Source organism: Balaenoptera acutorostrata, chromosome 2, assembly GCF_949987535.1.
Source record: "Balaenoptera acutorostrata chromosome 2, mBalAcu1.1, whole genome shotgun sequence".
Taxonomy (NCBI): Eukaryota; Metazoa; Chordata; class Mammalia; order Artiodactyla; family Balaenopteridae; genus Balaenoptera; species Balaenoptera acutorostrata.
This window is the reverse complement of record NC_080065.1, coordinates 49,704,883-49,726,166: the sequence shown is the minus strand read 5'-3', so window position 1 is coordinate 49,726,166 and position 21,284 is coordinate 49,704,883. Positions and strand designations below refer to the sequence as shown.

At 36.5% G+C, this 21,284-nt stretch overlaps 1 protein-coding gene across 6 annotated transcripts in view; it reads left to right on the top strand.

Annotated features, from left to right (window-relative positions):
* LOC103002367 (cAMP-specific 3',5'-cyclic phosphodiesterase 4D) overlaps window positions 1–21,284 on the top strand; it is a 723,774-nt gene that overhangs the window by 292,029 nt on the left and 410,461 nt on the right. For 2 of the 6 annotated variants that reach the window (XM_057541513.1, XM_057541512.1), the window contains exon 1: window positions 15,753–15,895. The exons of the other annotated variants lie outside the window; for them this stretch is intronic. In XM_057541513.1, coding sequence (XP_057397496.1) covers window positions 15,768–15,895 — 128 coding nt within the window. In that variant the 5' untranslated portion in view covers window positions 15,753–15,767. Of the gene's footprint in view, window positions 1–15,752; window positions 15,896–21,284 lie in introns of those variants that run through there. 6 annotated transcript variants of the gene reach the window in all.

The following is a 21,284-nucleotide window of genomic DNA, read 5'->3' as shown; positions in this document are numbered from 1 at the left end:
AAAACTAGAAATAGAGCTACCGTATGATCCAGCAATCCCACTCCTGGGCATATATCTGGAGAAAAACGTAATTCGAAAAGATACATCTACCCCAGTGTTCATTGCAGCACTATTTGCAATATCCAGGACATGGAAGCAACCTAAATGTCCATCAATGGAGGAATGGATAAAGAAGATGTGGTACATATATACAATGGAATATTACTCAGCCATAAAAAAGAATGAAATAATGCCATTTGCAGCGACATAGGTGGACCTTGAGATTGTCATATTGAGTGAAGTAAGTCAGACAGAGAAAGACAAATATCATATGATAGCACTTACATGTGGAATCTAAAAAAAACGGTACAAATGATCCTATTTACAAAATAGAAATAGAGTCACAGATGTAGAAAACAAACTTATGGTTACCAAGGGAGAAAGGGAGCGGGGAGGGATAAATTGGGAGATTGGGATTGACATATACACACTACTATATATAAAATGGATAACTAATAAGAACCTACTGGAACCTACACAGGGAACTTTACTCATTGCTCTGTAATGACCTATATGGGAAAAGAATCTAAAAAAGAGTGGTGATATATATATATATATAAAAATATATATTACATATATATAAAATATATTACATATATATAAATATATATAACATATATATAAAATATATATATAATATATATATATAACATAACTGTTTCACTTTGCTGTACAGCAGAAACTAACACAACATTGTAAATCAACTATACTCCAATAAAAATTACTTAAAAAAAAAGACTGGAGTGAAACTATGCCTACGTGTTGTTTGAAAGTATTTGAAAAGTTACAATTTGTTCATTGTATTATTTTGCCTACATGATCTCAAATAATTTTGACTAAATCAGCTGGTATTATTGAGGTCATGTAGATAGTCTTCTTAAATTCTCATTAAATAATTGACTGTCTTTACAATTTCACACAATTGCATCAGGAATCTATATATTCAGGCAGTTTAGTCTGTAATTTAATGGCATGTAAATGTTGAGAACAAAATTATTAGAAACTTCAGACATGTCACCATAAACCAGAACTGCAATACATGTCAGTCCCATTGAGAAAGTATTTGCAGGCATGAACTCGATATGTTTCTCGAGTACATGAAAAATGTGCTGTTGAATGATTCTTCCTTCACAAAAATTGACTATATTGATCTTGGTTTAAATATAGGTCTGTATTGGTAAACAAAAACATTTTTTCACCATACCATAGTAAGTTGCTGTTACATACTAATGAGGCAATTCCAGAGCTACTGTGAAGCTTTGTAAAGAGTGCTTTGTAAAGAGTTGAAAATAGTTCCTGGAAATGGTTAAGTCATGTTAGGAAGGCCAGTACTTACTTTAGCTGACTGCTAATGTTTTGATTAGAATTTGACCAGTTTATAGCAGATTTACTTCTTTCCCAGCTCAAAGTTTCATTTGAAATGTCTTCAGGTCAAAAACTTATAGAAGCCAGGAGGAATGTATCTGAACTAGGTAGCTTGGCTGGGGATTGTGTCAAAATGAAGAATACCTGCACCATGTAAAGGAGGTAGCTGATACTCTGCTTTAGTTTTAATTCACCGTGTAGGAAGAGAGGGCTTCCGTGTTCTAGACCTTATAACTTTTCAAAAGAAGTCCAAATCTCAACTTTAGTGTAGACATTTCCCATGTGCTTTAAATGTTGGATCAAAAGAAAATAAATTAACAGTGTATTGGTCAAACTCAGGTCTGTTAGCCGTGTGTGGTCCAAGCATGACCAATTCACCTACTCCTACTCCATCCTACATCTCTTTCCTGCCCACAGTGTTTCCTTTCGTTTCTCTTACAAAGAATTGTAAATTTTATACTCCAGTTTGTCCACAGCTACGAGCAAGGCCAAAGGTCTGTAGCCAAGCCTTGGATTTGTTTCTGATGTCTTTAGAAAACCCCCAGAAGGATTCTTCTGTTTTTCTCACCATGTTCTAAGGATAAATGGCCCAAAACAAAAAGACAAAGTACTCCAGGTGTTGTGAGCCTTTAAGAATCCAGGTCACTTGCTAAAATTGGAGTATGTTCTGTATGAACAGGATGTCATGAAAGAAAGGTATTAGAGTTTGGGATTAGGTACTGTCTTACTTGATCTCAACTAGTTTAATTCTTAGTGACTTGCTAAGAAAGATTGCTTCTTCAATGTTACCCTGCTGTATCACCGAAGAAACCACGCCTATTTTCTCATTTCTCTCTTGCTTTTTCTTTTCTTTCTTTCTTTCTTTTTCTTTTTTTCTTACCTCCCCAGGCTAAATCCTGGGATTTTTTTCCCCATTACCTGTTTTCTGTCATCTTTGTGTCCAGAAGGTCAAGTGAAAGAAAGGGGTACTTCTCAGTTGAATCGGGTTACCTCTTAGAATATCTGAGGGCAAAAACATAAGCAAGGGTTCAATGCCAAATGTATTCACTCAGCTAGTACACATTTGTGGTTTAAAAAGCACACTTCATTGAATAATTTAAAATATGTTTGTACCGTCTGCTCTCTTGGGGATTAACATTGTTCATGATGGCAAAATAATCACATGTTAAATGAATTCTAGATACTGCATTCTATCATTCATAATAGCAATAATACTGGTAATTCAGATGACCTAGCCTTTTCTTTGTCCATGTAATTAAGATGACCTAGCCTTTTCTTTCTCCACGTAATTACACCATTGATTCTCCCATATGGGAAAGAACAACTAAGTACATGCTTTTTCCTAAATGGAACATGCAGTTCAGGAATTCTGTCATTTCTTTTATGGAAATAAAAGAAGTACAAACATATGCCATCTTTGAAGGTAACGTTATGTAAGTGCTTGGGAATAATATCTGCTGTCTTTATCTACTGTTTTGTGTAAATTCATAAGAAAAATGATAAGATTGTCATATGCATATTTTAGAAACTAAGCAACAGGGATTCTGTTGTCTGTCTAGAATGATATAGGGCAAGAGTCTCTGTGTAAACTGAATGAGTTTACTTCAGGTTGGAAATTGATTTTTTTTTTCCCCCTGAGCTCTTACATTTCATGTTTGAGCCTCAGTATGGACTGTCTCATACTGACTGCAAATTTATCCATGTGTTTGAGCCTTTTTTTTCCCAAAAATATTGTAAGCTTTGTAAGGGTAGGGACCATTTGGTTCTCCTTTTGTGTCTCTCAAAGTTTCCCACTCTGCTGGGCTTTTCCAAGGGCAAAATAAATGATGAGTAAATGATTGATTTTTTAATGCTATAAAATAGGGAGAAAGGTTAAAAGAAAAAGAAAAAGTTGATTCTGGTAGCACATGTCCAAGATATTTGGGTCAATGATTTCTTTTACTCACACCTAATTCAGGTGTATAAACTGTCTGTCCTTAGCTTGGGATCTTCCTATGTGAACCTCTGTGACAGTAGAATATGGATGGAAGGGCCCCTGAGGACATTTCAAAAGTCTTCCAAACAAATACCCTGTGCTTAATAGCCATCTATTGTCAGATAACCTTCCCAAGTTGCTGCATTCTGTTCCCCGTGATTCTCTTTAAAACCAAATCTTATTTCCTAAGAGAGGATGGAATGCAGTAGGCATCATTATTCTTTGCAGAAGGTCTCCAAGTCATGTCATTAAATCACCCTTGTCTTCTCATCTCTAAGCAAAATGGTACCAGTTTATTTAAACATTCTTTCTTAGTCCCAGTATATATTCTCCTACGAAAGTTCTGCGAGTATCACTCTTCAAGCTGAGTGAGGTCTCTCATTTGATCAAGGAGTCTATAAAAGGCAGATTGAGTTCAAAGACCCTGATGTTGCAATCCTTTTTGTCATCCCATCTGACCTTGCTTTTGTCCTGAGCTGTTAACTTGCTGATTTGTCACTAAATTATCATGTTATGTATACTTGGTATTGGCGAACCAGAATTTCATTCCCCTTTTGTGTTCACTATTTGGTGTTCCCCACAAGTTACACTGCCTTGGTCTCCATTAAATTGTTTTTTCATGTTACAAAGTCAACTTAATATCTGAATGATCTTCCAAGATACTGCGTATTATTTCTTTTACTTCTGTCTCACAAAGCTTTCAGTCTGATTGATAAAAATATCTAGTCCCAAAGCCCATCGTTATCATTTGCATTTGCCAATTCACATAGAATTAGTCATAGTCTCACTCTCACTTGTGTGGTAAATCAGACAAGTGCTGTAGAAATAGTGTATTTTTTTTTGTAAGGCATATGAAAAGGTCTCTTGTGGTATAACTGTAGATACAATGGATATGTGGGCTGGATGAAAACGCAGTTAAATAGATTTTTTTACTAGTTGAACAACGTAGATGAAGAGGACTGAATAACAAATAGAAGATTATTTATGCAATCAAATGTACAGAAAAATGGACTTGAAAGTGACAGGGAACACACTGGAATGCAGTCAGGATCAACAGTTATTTATGTTTGCTAATAAAAATGACTGCAATTTCAAGTTCACAATTAATCTGAATTGGATTATGGAATCCTAAGGAAGATAGTACATTGATTAAGAGTATGGGGAGATTTCTGTCCTAAGCCTCATGTATATAATATTTATTTTTTATTTTAGTTTTTTATTGAAGTATAGTTGATTTACATTTAAGGTGTACAGCAAAGTGATTCAGTTTTCTATATATATATATATATATACTTTTTCTGATTCTTTTCCATTATAGGTTATTACAAGATACTGAATATAGTTCCCTGTGCTATACAGTAGGTTCTTGTTGTTTATCTATTTTATATATAGTAGTGTGTATCTGTTAATCCCAAATTCCTAATTTATCCCTCTCTCACCTTTCCCCTTTGGTAACCATAAGTTTTTTTTCTATGTCTGTGAGTCTACTTCTGTTTAATAAATAAGTTCATTTGTATCACTTTTTTTAGATTCCACATATAAGTGATATCATATTCTATTTGCCTTTCTCTGTCTGACTTACTTCACTTAGTATGATAATCTACAGGTCTATCCATGTTGCTGCAAATGGCATTATTTCATTCTTTTTTATGGCTGAGTAATATTCCACTGTATATATGTACCACATCTTCTTTATCCATTCATCTGTTGATGGACATTTAGGTTGCTTCCATGTCTTGCCTATTGTGAATAGTGTTGCTGTGAGCATTGGGGTGCATGTATCTTTTCAAATTAGAGTTTTTATAATGAACAGAGAAATGCAGATGATTGTCTCTCTCTGCCCCATAATAGTCATATCACACCTAGAGTGTTGTTTAATTTTGGATACAACAGTTTAAGAGGAATCAACAAGCAAGAATAAGTCCAGAAGTCTGTTGCCAGGATGGTGAAGCATCTGGAAATTATGACATATTTGGAACAATCAAAAGATCTGAAACTGTAGCCTAGAAAAGGGAGAGGGTGAAAAGAAAGTTCTCTTCGCAGGGTTGTCATAATAAAAAAGAATCGGGTTTGATTTTGAATGACTCCAGAGCTAGGATCAAGAGATAGTACATGTCGAAAGGTGAACTTTAGTTTGGTACAAAGAACTTTACAATATCTGGATCTGCTCAAAGCAGAGATGCTGCCCCGTGAAGCAGGGTGATTCTTATCCCAGGAGGGGCCTGAGCAGGACCAGACACTTGCTTCTCCCTAGAGAGTGTTCATGCATTAGGAGAAGAATACATTTCTAATTGCTTCTAATAAATCTTCTGATTATGATAACTTATTACATAAAAAGTTCTTAGCAGAGTGCCTTTCATAGACTCCTTGATCAAATACTCAGGTGATATTAGCTGTAATTGTTATTGGTAGTGACTAATCCATGACTTTGTAACTGATTATTTGCCTCAAGGGAACAAGTAAAGGGAAGGTGTCTCTGTTTAAAATTTTAGCCAGCTTCTGTTGCTAAATAATTAAGGTACTTAACAAGGGCCTATGCTACTTGTAACTGATTTACTCTTAATTTATTACCACTTTATGTTTTCTGTAATTGCCTTTACATCCTATGTTACCTGGATTTGGGATTAATTTATCACATTTAACAGGAAAATTTTAAGTAGTTGCTAAATCACAGTTCCTTATATTAAATTGTCTAGTGACTAACAATAGCAAATAGTCCATCAACAACGGATTAAGTCATGACAGGAAAACATGGATCTCTTCCATTAATTAAAAGGAATGCTTCAGTTGAGGGACTTTTAGAATCTTAATAACAATTATGTTCTATGTCACGTTAGCTGCATTGGATTTTTTCTCGGGTGATGTATTTATCTTCCAGGATTGCAGGTAATATTTATTGAAGGCATTAATTCATTCACCCACTTATTCATTCAATAAATATTGTACCAAACACTGCCCGGGTCTGCATCTGCCTCCTCACCTCTGTAGAGTCTCCATTTCCCTTTATCTCCACAGGAGTCAGGCACCACAGGAAAACTAGCCCCTGCACATCCCCACATCCCCCAGAGTCTACCACCAAGGGCTCCACGGCAGTGAGGTAATCCCCCTCCTTACCCCATTCATGAACTTCTTGTATCCCTTCCCTGCTGCATTTTTCTTTCTATCACTTATCACCTCTCTTATATATTTTGCTTAGTTATATGTCCATCTACCTACTTCCAGTGGAATGTCAGTTCCATGAAAGCAGACACATTTGTCTGTTTTGTTTGCTCCTGGATTCCCAACACCTAGAATAGTAACTTGACAAATATTTGCTGAATGAATGATTAAAACTTAAGTGCCCTGGAAACTGATACTAGAAAGGTGTCGTTAATCCTCGAGGGTTACCTAACCCATTTTTGGCAGCGCAGGGCTGTGAACCAAAGTCCCTTGGCTCCAAAACAGCATCCTCATTCTTGATCTCTCCCTCATTTACAAATAACTCCTGAATTTTGCTGAATGAACCCAGGAATCTAGAGGTATTTGACAATGGCAAAGATATTTCACTGCTGTATGGATTTGTGTACGGGGGATAACTTTTGTATCATCTAAATTTAGGAGAACATCCAGGTCAATACTTACCTACCTAATCCCTTGCTATGCAGATCACTCCATTACATTTTGTTTCTTCTCTGAATTTATTCAGTTTGATTAACTCTATCCTGAGTTTTTCTATTATCCAGTATTGTTTCTTGGGTCATTGATGTAGACCCTAGAAGAAGCGGGGTACAGTGATAGATTTGGAGAAGCAATTATGGGTAAGACTCAGTCTTTGCCTTTGAGTTGCTTTCAAGCTAGTGGCTGAGACAGCCTTGTATATTTGCAGTTCCAGAGTCAGATGATAGCCTGATAATTGAAAATCCAAACAATGATACTTTTGAGAGTAAAAGGGGACACTATTTAATAATCATACTGGGACAATAGCTAGTTTAAAAAGTTAATGAATATAAAATATGAGTTCAAGTCCTTTTTAACAAATATTTACTGAGCAAAAGGTGAATATGCATGTATCTGCCCACCTTGTGGTTTGTAATCCACTTGAGGAGAGAGACCATTAACAACTCAATACAGGGAAGTAAACGATGGCATAAGCTGAATATAAACTTGATGTGATGCTAGCCAACCACAAGGTTTCAAATAAGATCAACTGATGTGGCAACTTTTGGTTTCTATCTCACAGTATGGGCATTTGAAGTGAGTCCTGCCATGATGCACCAATTGGACATCAAATGGATTTATGACTTCTTTTCCTAGATGAGAGTTACAGCATTCACTTCTTTTGTGTATATATAGAAGATGTTCAACTCATGCTGGCTGGCTGGCTGGCTGGTTGGCTGGCTAACTGGCCGAGGTAGAAGAATGAGCTGATATATTTTTTTAAAAAGTCATCTAGCAACCAAATATAGAACAATCTTTGCCAAAGACACCTCCTTTGTGCTTGACCAACTAGTTGACAGAGTAAGAACCTGCAGCAAGATTATTTTTCATCTTCAGATTTTATAATGATAGAAGACATTTGGTTATTGGAAAATAAGCATAGAAGTGTTTTAATTCTTTCCACTGCTTCCTACTGTTGGAAATTCTTTTGCAGCTGAATACTGGCAACAGTTTGTCTTGGCAAGTAAACAGTGCTGTTTAAGGACGAAAGTGTAGGAAGTTAGTAGAGGACATCTGTTGAAGAAGTCATGTTGTCAAAGCCCATTATATATATTAAACTCATTTGTTTCCATTTTCATACATTCTAAAGCAAAATGTCACTCCATTTAACATTCAGTTTATAAAGAGCTTGGAGACATAAATTGTGTGGGCCTACCTGAGACTTCAGTGAATGAGCATCATTTTATTCAGTTGATTTTATTGCTCATTTAACTCAGACTAAACTTTGGATATATAATAGGTTTGTTGAGATAAGATTATCAGTAGTCATGGGCCTTTGTTAGGTGTGAAAACTGAAACCAACAGAATTTCCTGTCCAGTTAAATGATACTGGGTTCAGGCTACTTTCCCATCCCTGTGTTAAAGAAAACTGAGAACAAGCAAAAACAACTTAGCTGCTTGCTTCCCTGACTTCTTCTTATAGGGTACTCTTAAGACCCTGTCCGAGTGGTCTTCTCCCTTACTGCGGTAGGTTTAATTAACTTTATGTGATTGACAGGTTTCTGCTGGGATTTTGAGAAAGTGACAGTTAACAGATAACATAAAATTTTAAGAGAAATTCGTCAGATGAATAAAACTTTTCTAAGAAGATGAGAAGCTCTGGTTCATTTATTCCAAACTTGCCCTCTTATAAAATGAAGCAGTTGATTAATTTAAAGAAAAGTTATCCTCGCTCTAAGGTTAGGCCTGCTGACTAGGCTGACTGATTTATGGGGCTTTATGTTTTTTTAAGTTCTACAGGGCATGCCATTGAGTCTCTCATCAGTTTTCACAATCTGTGGAATTGAGTCATGCTAATAATTTTCCCAAGAGGCTAATTTATAAGTCAGAATGTTAACACTGTCTCTTACAACTGAAGATATGACTGGTCTAAGAACAGCAATTCCACATGACACCCATTTTCTAGGTAACTCTAATCAAGAAGCCAAATTCTAGATCAGAAAGTTGTTTGTGAATATCAATCAGATTAAGGGGCTTCTTAAGGAGACAGCTGACTCTTTCATTCTTCACTGTATTTTACTTTATAAATTATTCTTTAAGGATTTTTTCATGTGACTAACAAACAAGTTATCTATTTTTAGAATACTCAATGCCTTTGTTACTATGAATGAATTCACTTTTTTCCAACCTCAGCATGACCAATGCCCCCTCTATTTGCATCTATAATAATCCTATTGTCCCCCTTCATTTTAGCATATTTTACAGCATATTTTAGCTAAAGTTTACAGATTCATTTTTATTGAAATATATTCCCTAATAAATAAGGAGGCCCCTTGACTGCATAAGTTTTTGAAAACAGTTCTATGGTCTGTGAATCTCATCTTATTAGCTTTGGTCCCAAAGGATACCCAGATTTTAGGGCCTCCCTTATCTATAGGAACTATATTTTCTTTATGTTCTCTACTCAAGTCAGAGCAATTTTTTGTTAGTTCTACAACCGTACCTGAAGACATGCCAAAGATGCTACAGACACCAAGTGCAAAAAAAAAAAAGTCATCAATATTTCTATTATTTTCTGCTATGTAATTTGCTAATTGATCACCATCAATAATTTCTCTCTAGTTGATGGAATCCAGATTTTGACATTTTAATAAAATTTCACTTGTTAAAATAGTACTTATTAAAATAGTAACACAAGAGACATTCTAAAATGCTTAGATAATATAGGTAGGGGAAAAGAAGAAAATTAAAATCATCGATTTCTTCCCATCCATGTATATTTTTATATTCTGATGTGTATTCTTTTTGTTCTCTTGTTTTTCAATATATATTTTTCCTTTGTTAAAAACAATATCATACGGTTATACTGTTTTATAACCTAGTTTTTGACTGTCAATATTTTATGAATTCTTCTCCATGTCATTAAGTATTATTTCAGAAACATAATTCCCACAATGTCACAGAGGTTCCCATGGAGGGTGTCACATACTCTACCCATTTCTTATTCACAACTCGGAGCAAACATTAGCATAATAAAAACTCTGAGTACTCCTGCTCCTCCAAAACCACCTATCTAACTTTGTTTAATGGAGAATTTCCCAAGTGCATGTGGCTATGGAATTCATCTGTTTGTCTGTGTTTATGTATTTAGGATGCCTATAAGCATATCTTCGTGTAGTCTGAGAAAAGGTTTTCAACACAATCATTTTAATGGGTTCATGATATTCGTACTGATTGGATATTCCATTTTTTTTCAAGCATTTGGACCTTAAGGCTATTTACATCCTTTTACTTGGAAACACTGTGATGACCTTCATGGTAGTTTAATATTCATATGGACTTGTGGTGTTTCCTTCTGTTTGAAACCATTGTGTACAAGACTGTGTGAAGTGTCCTATGTGGAGTGTTTCAGAGGCAGATTATCAGAAAAGCTAATGCTTAATAGAAGAAGACTGATAAATTAATTAATTTGAAATTTGCCGGTTGTATTCTCAAAACATAGAGCGTGACTAAATAAAGGCATAATCCCGTGATTAATCAGGTGGTTGAACAACTACTTGGATAATTTTTACTTACTGAACTGAAACTGTCAGCCCAGGCAGACACATCTCCATCACCCCCCAGCTAAAACCCATGTATATTCCTCATTCGCTGTGAAGAGACTTTGTCCTCACATTATAGTGGGTGCTCTTTGGATAATATTTCTGTTTGATAAAATATAGTGAATAGCTCGACTACTAATGTATTTTAGTAGTTAATAATTTTATTATTATTCTGGAGGAGTTACTGAGAACGAGGGATTCAGGAGAAAGTTAAGCAAGTCTTTGGGACATCCAGTGCCTTACAATTTCAGCTGCCTTATTTGACAAGCAAGTATGGTTCGATGTGCTCAAGTTGCAAGTCAAATAAGGCAGAACGTCTGCCCGCAAGAAACCCGAGTGCCACGGGGAGAGTTATAAATGTTTGAAGAGCTGTGGAACAATGCGCTAGAGTCATAGGTGGGTGGGAAAAATAGATGAGCGGCATCTCAGTAAAACTGAGGAATAGAGACCATGTTTTGGAAGAGGTGACACTTCAAAGGAGTCAGCCAGCCAGAGAAGGGAGAGAAAAGTCTGCTGGTCAGAGGGCTTCTCATCTTTGAAGACCCAGTGGCGTGAAAGAGCCAGCCTTCTCAGGACATTACCAGGGTTACTCATGGCAGATACAGGAGAGGACATCAGAGTAACATCAGAGGGGATCTCTGTGCTAAGCTTTGGATCTTAACTTTTGAACTTTATCACTAAAGAAATGGGGAGTCATTGAATGACTATAAGCAAAAGAATCACACATTCAGATTCCCATTTTCAAGTGACCCACATGACATGCAAATGAAGGTGAAAAAGACTGGAGATATTAACTCTAGGTAAAAGATGAAAAAAATGGAAAATTATTTAATTAATTAAGGAAAACAAAATCTGCCGAGAGTAGTAACATAGTCTGATTTTTGGAGCCAGATTAACTGATTAACTGATGCCTGACTCTGATTCCACCACCTAACACTCTGTTTGACCTGGGGCATCTATCTCAATCCCTCTATGCCTTGTTCTTCTACAAAATGAGCATAATGCTAGTGCCCAATTCATAGAATTTTCTAAAGATTAAAAGAGCTAATTCCTACCAATAAGTGTCTAGCGCATAGAAATTGCCTGATCAAGGTTAGCTATCATCTATTGTTACTATTATTATCATTGCTAATCTAATATAATTATAATTATATAATATCATTATGTTATAATTATATAATATTATTATGTTATAATAATATATTATTTAATGTAATATATTATTTAACATTATTTATGTCTTTAGGATTCATGGCCTGATTAGAAGTGATTGTCGTGATTGGCTGAATGGTGAGAGGGCCAGAGAAAACAGGAAGAAATGTGTTTTGGGGGGGTAGGGAAAAAGAATTGATGTGAATTACATTATAAATGCTGGAACGAGGTAGCTGTGGGACTTCCAAATGGAATTTTCTTGTGAGCAGAAAGGTATGCACTCTGGAAGAAGATGTGGGATTGTTTTAGCACGTCATGGGCATTTGACGCCACTGGATTGGCTGCATTCACTGGAAAATACGTAGGTCAGAAAGTGAGAAAAGCTTGGACAGCTGAAGGTGGGTTTGAACCACAGAAACATTGCTTGCCAGTCTGGGTGTGATAGAGAACACAGGGTCTGGGAGGGAGTCCTTCTAAACCACAAGTAAGGGAAAATGATTCAGCTGATTCTTGTGCTCTGATAGGGTTGTAAACAGATGATTTCCTGGTGTCCTGAAAGAATTCCTTCAGCTTAGCAAATTGCCAAACCCAGGCCAGGGTAGAGCTAACAGCTGAAAGAATCGTCTTTAATAAATAGTGGAATTATTAGAAGAAAAGTGCTCTTGCCTCAAACTGTTACTTGCTAGCAATTGCTTTTAATTGCTGTTAAGAACATTACCAGCGTTGAACTTCTAGTATACCGAAAAAATAAAAATGGTTTTCTAGATACCCTAATGTGATTTCTGCCCTTGTTTTAGAGTCATGGGGTTGATGAGTGAGATTTATGCTAGATTTCCATGCCTGTCTGCCATGGGCAGTATGCAAAAACAAACAAAATGTAAATAGATAAGCCTGGCCATTGCTTAGTGACATTTGAGCCCTATTTTATAAAATTAAGTTCTCCAGTGTGTTTGTATTTTCCATAATGTAGAGTCCCAAGCCACCTCTACCAAGCCTCAGAGAAATGGAATTGTGGAAGGTAGGAAGGTTTGATTTTGCCTCCGAGGCCACCCCTGCTAATTGGCCATCATTCCCACAGATTCTAAATTCTTGGCAGGTTGGATTTAAGATATAATCCCTTCTCATCTCAATTTAAGTACAAGTAATCCCCAGGAAACCCTGCCAGGCTCATGGTAAATCATTGCCGAGGACAAGCAAAAACCTAGGGGCAGGACAGGAATAAAGACGCAGACGTAGAGAATGGACTTGAGGACACAGGGAGAGGGAAGGGTAAGCTGGGACGAAGTGAGAGAGTGGCATGGACTTATATATACACTACCAAATGTAAAATAGATAGCTAGTGGGAAGCAGCCGCATAGCACAGGGAGATCAGCTCGGTGCTTTGTGACCACCTAGAGGGGTGGGATAGGGAGTGTGGGAGGGAGACACAAGAGGGAGGAGATATGGGGATATATGTATATGTATAGCTGATTCACTTTGTTATAAAGCAGAAACTAACACACCATTGTAAAGCAATTATACTCCAACAAAGATGTTTTAAAAAAAAAAAAAATGCCCCTGCTAAGAAAATCAAGGAATTTCACCTATCTATCGTTGGCTGTATATTTCCTCCCATGGAGGTTTATGACTTACCCTTCAGTTTTTTATTTCCACCTCTTTTAGGAAATTCTTATTGGAAGCAGATCTTATTCTCGAGTACTGGACAAAGACTCCTAAATCAGCTTACAGATAAAAATATTGTGCATTTGTTCTTAGGACTCTAAGATGGGGCAGTAGGTCCAAAGGGCCTCTTAAATTTGAAAACTATAAATTATACACAGCTGTACCTCAAAATTAGTTGGTAATCATTAGGCACTACCTCCATGTTGTAAAATTATATGTTTCCCCAATTATGAAATATTATTAAGGAAAATATACCAAAGAGTAGAAACGTAGCAGGAACTCCGTCCATATTTTATCTCCCCTTCATTATGCACATTAAGCAAAAAATTCCTTGCTACCTCTGCTTTGCTTGGGTGTGTTCTCTCGTGTTGATGAGGTTCGGGACTTCTGCCTGGTACAGCTCAGTTCAGGTAGGTTGCCCTTTCCTTCATAGGCACCTTAATAACAGTTTCATTTTTGCAAGGAACCGTATGCAATCACTGGGCATTTTGGAGAGCTGGCGACCTTATTTTTCTGCTATAAAGAAACAGATTTGAATGTCAGTAGAGGGTGTTGTCGAGAGTATGGGCAAATAGACCTCTTCTGACATTTTAGGAGTATGGACTGCCATAGGCTATTAAAGGGAAAACTGCACAGGATTTGGGATCTAGCAACCCACTTTCAGAAATAAAAGCACCAACCAGTAAGAATATATTAACAGATGTGTTTATTGTGTATAGAAGCCCATTCATGCTATGGAGTCTTATGTAACTATTAAAAAGGACACACTGGATTTCTATGCATTGCCTGAAAAATTATCCATGATTTATTTCAAGTACAAAGGCACTTGTAGAAGATTATGTATAGTATAATCCCACTTTATAGAAACAGGATGGAGAAGCCCTGTATATGTGTCAGTGTGTGTGTGTATATGTATTATAGTGTGTGCGTGTATGTATATGTCTGTATGTATATTGATAGATTGATAGAATTAGCGTAAAGAAAATGGGTGAGATTAATGCGTAGGAAAAGACAATAAGGGTTTTATTTGTATACCTTTGTATCATTTGACATGTTAAAATGACCATGTGTCATTTTGTAATAAAAAGGTACAAAAAGGAGAATCATTAGATAGGAAATGCTTATTGTCAAATGGGAAATTATCTTCCCTTTCGAACTAAAAAAATTCTGAATTTAAATGGTGTTATTTAAATCCAAACAGTGTTTGAATTTGGCCACTACAGAATAAAATATAGCTTTCTCTCGGCATACTTTGTGTTTGCCCAGGTCCCAGGACTCTTAAATAAATAGGTTGTGTTTATTCAAATCCTGGATAAGAAATTGTTTTTCAAACATAAAAATTACCCTGCACAGTACTCTGAACTCCTATCTTCAGACTACACACAAGGGCCGCAGTTGTTTTGTTGCTGTAACACTAGGAAATGAGGTGAGGACTAGTAAAAACTGTGGGCTCATGAAAGCTGTAAATTTTCTCTGAGATGCTGCAGCCGTAGGTAGAATTTTGGAATGATTTACACTTTGTCCAGTTTGTCTTTCGTTATTATGAAAAGTTAACTTCCAATTAGTAAAGAATTTCCTATCAGTTTTTCGATAGGTCTTCATCCGATGAGCAGCTAGAGGTTCCTCCTGAGAGAATACTTCTAATAAGAAAAAAAATCAGTTTCAAAGTCCAAGTTAGTATACAAAGGGCTTTGCTGACAATTTTTATGTTCCTGAGAGGCTAGTTCAGTTCTATTGTGAACAGTAATTTATGAATGAGAACCCACAAATGAGACCAGCAAATTGGAAAACCACCATAATCATTTCCATGTGTCCATCTCATTTTCTAAGGCTCTATCATCAGTTTAGCAAACAGTTTTCCCCCTTTGAAAACATAACAAATACTTGATTATTTCCTCCCTACCAGAGGCATGTTTGGTGTATAGGTAAATAACTGATTTCCCAACCACTGTTACATTATTAGGTTGATGTTCTTTTAGACATCAGACATTTTTTATGGATTAAACCTTGCTACCTAGTCAAGAGATCTGGTTTGAGTGGAAATAGGTTTTTGTGGCGCTCTACAGAATTTCTACCTCATCTACTCAGCCAGTAATTGGTCAGAGCACTGACTCTGGTTAGAAATAAGCAACAAGCTTCCCGTATCCATGAAAAGAAAACAAGAGAGCGCGTGTAGCCTCCGAGAAACACACATTTACTCTTGAAGCAAAGCAGCACCCGGCGACCAGAGAGCAGCATATGTCTGAAATCCATTCTCTGACAGGTTCTTTCCAGCATTCCCAGGAATGCTGGTCTGACTACTAAGATTTGTTTTTACTTCCTGCCTTTTGGATAAAATGAGTTTGCCAACCAGCTGTGAGTTCCTAACACTGGGGAAGGTGGCTAGGTTCCGAAGCTCTGCTTTTGTTCATGGATCGCCTTATGCAACCAACAAGCCCATTGACATTAAGCCACAGAGGAGACGGTAACTGCTTTCCTTTCTCCTAGTTGTTTGTCTGTAAAAACGTGTTTTGTTACCCTTTGGTAGCTGCTTTGGAGATCTGCTGAGCTGGGAGGGTCAGGGTGAGAAGTTAGTTTTAAAATTCAGCATACTGGATAGTTAGAAAAAAATTAACCAAAGAGGAAATCTGGAAAATATTCTTGGCTTAGTTCGTTAGCAAAAGCTGATCCGGTTTCAGGGTTTGTAGGTTTTAAGAATTTGAGAGATTGCTAGTGCTTGTGCTACCTTCAGAATCATCCATGATGAATATTTGAAAGAGGATTTGGCCAACTAATGGATATATTTATTAAGATCTCTTATTTCCAGATACCCAGTATCTCATAATATACGTATAACGTTCCTTAATGCCAAAGTGCAATAAATATGTTAAAATTCTATAAAAAGCATTCATTTTCATGGAGGCCAGAATAGGGTTAGATATTTCTCCTCTGAAAAAGATGTCATTTCTAAGTCAGTGTTCCAGAATTCTGCGAACTCACAGTCTCCACAACCCGCCCCCCCGGTACACACACACTACCCAGGCAAACTCACTTTGTATAATTAGGAATTTCAAAGTTGAGCCCAGTGTTTTCATAACAAGAAAAGAGGGTGCACAGTAAGGAAAGCCTTTCTATCCTCTAGCCTTTTTATTGCAGTGTCAGAATAGGGATGATACGTTTGACTAATGGGTCCAAAAAAATCATCCATCAATTTAGGTTTTATACAGTCATTTTATTCAGTTTTTCAGAATGAACTTCAGACACTTTTTACAATGATATTCTGTTCTCTGTGAAAATGCCAGTTCTCCATAATTTTATGAATTCTTGAAATCAAAATCCAAAATTCTAAAAGCAACATAATTTACTGGAAGGCTATCATTATCATCTTATGCTTCTACTTTTCCTTTTCTAATTACACATGTGTAAACTCACACATAAAGCATATATTTTGCCAGATATGACCTTATTTGTAAACATAAAGGAACATTCAGACATTTAAGTGATTTTTTTCTAAAAGTTTCCAAACTTCAGAAATGCCTTGGGGTTAGTTTTTCAACTGTAAAAAAAAAAAAAAAAATTGGTGTGATGGGAATGAACTTTTTTTTAAAGTAGATTATATATTGTTCAAGAGACTTTTATCCATAGCTCTTTCATAAAGGTAAAATCAGAACTTTGAACTGTGATTTAATTCATTCAATACACACATGCACACACACATATATATGTGCATATATAAAATTATTGAAATGATAATGAATCAGCTGTTAAGCTTTAAGTAATTTTAATAGATTATTGAATATTCTATTTTACTTGGCTAGGTAAAAATATTGTTAAACACATATAAAACTGAGAACCTTTAGTCCTATGTATACATTAAAATATATCCTTGATTCCATCTTTGGCAGTTCACTGGAAGATGAAGAAAGCTTATGATAAAAAAAAATAGGAGAACATCTGAATTAAAATAAAAACTACAGACGTCCGAAGCATTATAAATTATACTTAAATTGCCAAACTTCAGGTGATCGGGAAACATATGGAACTGATTATGCTAATTATTCTGAGAAAGTTGAATAATTATCCATTTAAACCTATTTGGAAATGCCACAGAGAAAAATATTTTAACGCTGTAAAAAATTAATTACATTTTTTAGAGAGAGATTTCAGGAAGAAGTATGACTCAAAGATATAAGAATGACACCATCAGATCTTTACTAATTTACTGTGGCATAAAGTCATGCCCAATTATAGGGCAACTTTGGTTATACCTCCCTGAGAACTATCCATCAGTCATCAAGGTTATATTAACTTATAATAAAATATATGCAGAGGAACTGTAGTATTTTAAAATATTTTCCTAAACTTACAGTAATACTATTTATGAAGCAAAAATAATAGTAATGCCATGGTGCAACCACTTTGGAAAGCATTTTGGTCTTAATCTTTTTTTTTTTTTTTTTTTACAGCAGGTTCTTATTAGTCATCAATTTTATAATTTTATCCACATCAGTGTATACATGTCAATCCCAATCGCCCAATTCATCACACCACTACCACCACCACCACCACCACCCCTGCCGCTTTCCCCCCTTGGTGTTCATACGGTTTTTCTCTACATCTGTGTCTCAATTTCTGCCCTGCAAACCGGTTCATCTGTACCATTTTTCTAGGTTCCACATATATGTGTTAATATACGGTATTTGTTTTTCTCTTTCTGACTTACTTCACTCTGTATGACAGTCTCTAGATCCATCCAGGTCTTAGCAAATGACCCAAGTTGATTAGTTTTTCAACTGTAAAAAAAAAAAAAAAAAATTGCTGTGATGGGAATGAAATTTAAAAAATTTTTGTGAGCGGAAATATTCGATTCTCTTCTCCAAGTACCACGGCTCTTCCTGTCGACCTCTAACACCATTTGAATTTATAACAGGCTGGCAACAACTAGCAACTATGTCCAAGTACATTTAGGAGAATGTGTCCTGAGACCCCCTACACAGCTCAGTGTTCATCAGTCACCCAGATCCCTTCTGTAATCAGGGGTGCGACACCACAAAGGCACACAAGTTGCCAAATTGTTAATGTATGGTCATGAAAATGTAAAATTCTTCCATAATAGAAAATGTTGCATCTTGAAAGCCTAGTTGAAATGGATATGCCATACAGATAGATAGGATTTTATAGGCAAATTATATTGCCTATAATTTGACAAAGTTAGGTAATTTTTACTAATATCTCATTCATTGAGAAAGACATAGTGGTTATGGCATTGGCTTGAAACCAGTTAAAGAGGGTTCGATTCCTTACTTTTTTATTTTAAATTTACAGAAGTAGGCTCTTTAAATGTGGCAATGCTATGTCCCTATTCACATTACCTTACTTTTTTCTCCACTTAAAAGTAATCAACTTTCTGTGTAAGTCAGTGGAATTATGTGTTTATGTAACCTGATGAATATATGCATGTAGTGTGGACTCTTAGCATACTGTATTATACTCAGGCAATTTCAGACTTACCTCCAATCAGTTTTTACATCGGGCATCACAGTGTATTTTGCAAGCAAATATTCTTGCAAGGCGTTTGGCAATTACCAGTATTTTGTAGTATAGACCTCAAATTTGTAAAAATATCAGGTCCAGCTTGTGCTTTAGTACAATACATTGCTTATATATAGCAAGTAAATGGCCTTTTGTTTAAAAGATGTGTAGTCATTAAGTCATTATATCTAGAGAATATATCCCATAGAAGTATAACTATGGGAACAAATTTGTAATGACGATGGTTGAAGGGGGTGGATGAATGGATGAAGGAAGATCCAAATCGTAGACAATGTCTTTTTATTCTGTAAATCATTTTTTAAAGTTGTAAATTTCCTTTATTTGAACTTCTTTTTATCTGCTGAGAAAACAATACATCTGGAACTGTGGTAGCTCTTTGTCCTAGATGCACTGAACTTGACCCCAAATTAAATGGTGAAGTTCCAGGATGCTTGCTGGGACTCATCTAAGATTTGTCTAAAACAGCATGTTTAAGTTTATTTTCATGTAGTTACAGTTGTGCTCTTTGGCAGAAAGGATATTGTTTTGATAATTACTAAGAGGGAGGGAAGGAAGGAGTGAGGAAGCAAGGGAAACATCTAAAGAAGAGGAGCTGTATGTTGATGTTTTAACCTAGTCAATGAAGAGTAATATTGAGGTGGTAAAAGAGATCTGGCTTTTCACTAAATGGAGAGAATAAAGTAGGAAATCTAATCAAATATGCAAAATATAGCTCCGACTTCCCTGGTGGTGCAGTGGTTAAGAATCCTCCTGCAGTGCTGGGGATACGGGTTCGAGCCCTGGTCCAGGAAGATCCCACATGCCGTGGAGCAGCTAAGCCCGTGCGCCACAACTACTGAGCCTGTGCTCTAGAGCCCGCGTGCCACAACTACTGAAGCCCACGCGCCTAGAGCCCGTGCTCTGCAACAAAAAGAAGCCACCGCAGTGAGAAGCCCACGCACCGCAATGAAGAGTAGCCCCCGCTCACAGCAACTAGAGAAAGCCCGTGCACAGCAACGAAGACCCAACGCAACCAAAAATAAATAAATAAAAATAAAACAAAATATAGCTCAATTTGAATCCAAATATATCCTTATAAAATAATGACTTCTTGAAAGAACAGCATGTTGTCTTAGAACACAGGGGAAATAATTTCCATATTGAAAATTAGCAGTATTGGAAGCGTGACCACATGGTCATTTGATAGTTCTGAATTCTTGTTTCAAAAGCAGCAATGAAGAGATTAACAAAGCAGCTAACAGTCCTAAATCTTAATTAATCTCAATGTTGAAGAGAATGACAGTCCTATCATCTGTGATCCTTATAATTTTCTATATTCATGATTTTTAAAAATTTTCCCTTTAATATTTTGTAGCCTCCACAAGCTCTAGGACTCTGTTTACTCTTGCAAGAAAAATAACTTCCTTTAAATGTTATAATACTTTGAAGTCTCAATTTTAATCCACAGAGAAAAAAGTAACCAGATTTAATCTGGTTCTTCTACTCCGTCCTCACCCAATCAGGCTGCAGGGTTTTTGAGTGTGTGGATCACGTCTTGCTCATTGTTCCATCCTTGGTGCCCAGAATAGAGGCAGGCACAGATCAGACAATAAATGCTTGTTTAATAAATGATGAGAAAGTGACGTTACCCATCTTGGCATAGGTGTATATATCACTTCTCTGGGTGCCACCATATGGAGTCTTTGGCAAGGCTTTTGCCTCTGCTATTCTCCTCGATCAGCTGAGTTCCCTTCCTCATTTCCCTATAGAATCTGCATACAGCACTGATTGACTCCAGACCCCTGCCTTAAGTAGTTGGGATCGTGGCTTTTGTTTTTATCAGGTCAGCAAAGCATATGTATTTTTTTTTTTTTTTTTTGCTTCATCAAATATAACCATATAGTAAAAAGGAAAAGAAACAGTCACCGTGAGAGGGGACAGAGGAAAGTTCCTAGAGGAAAAAGATATTGCAACTGTCAGAAATGTGATAGAAGCACAAAAGTTTATAAAATCAGTTACAAAAATTGCGAACTGTAAGCCCTAGTTTTGTTTGTCCTGCAATAATGTAAAACTCAGAAAAACATTTTTTTTTAGCAAAATAGAAAACAAAAATTGGGAGCAGCGAAAGAGGCGGGTCAGGACTCACCAGCACCCTAAGGTACAGAAAGCACCTGTGCTCCTGGGCAGTACTTCTCACAACCCAGCACAGGTCTGCATCTCTTCCCGGCACCTCTGGGGGCTCACACATCTCAGCGGCTCTGCCCCGTGTCTCTGGCTAGCGGGGCTCTGTCCTGTGCCCTGCTCTGAGGTCCCTCTTGCTTCCCACCTTTTTCTCTCATCCC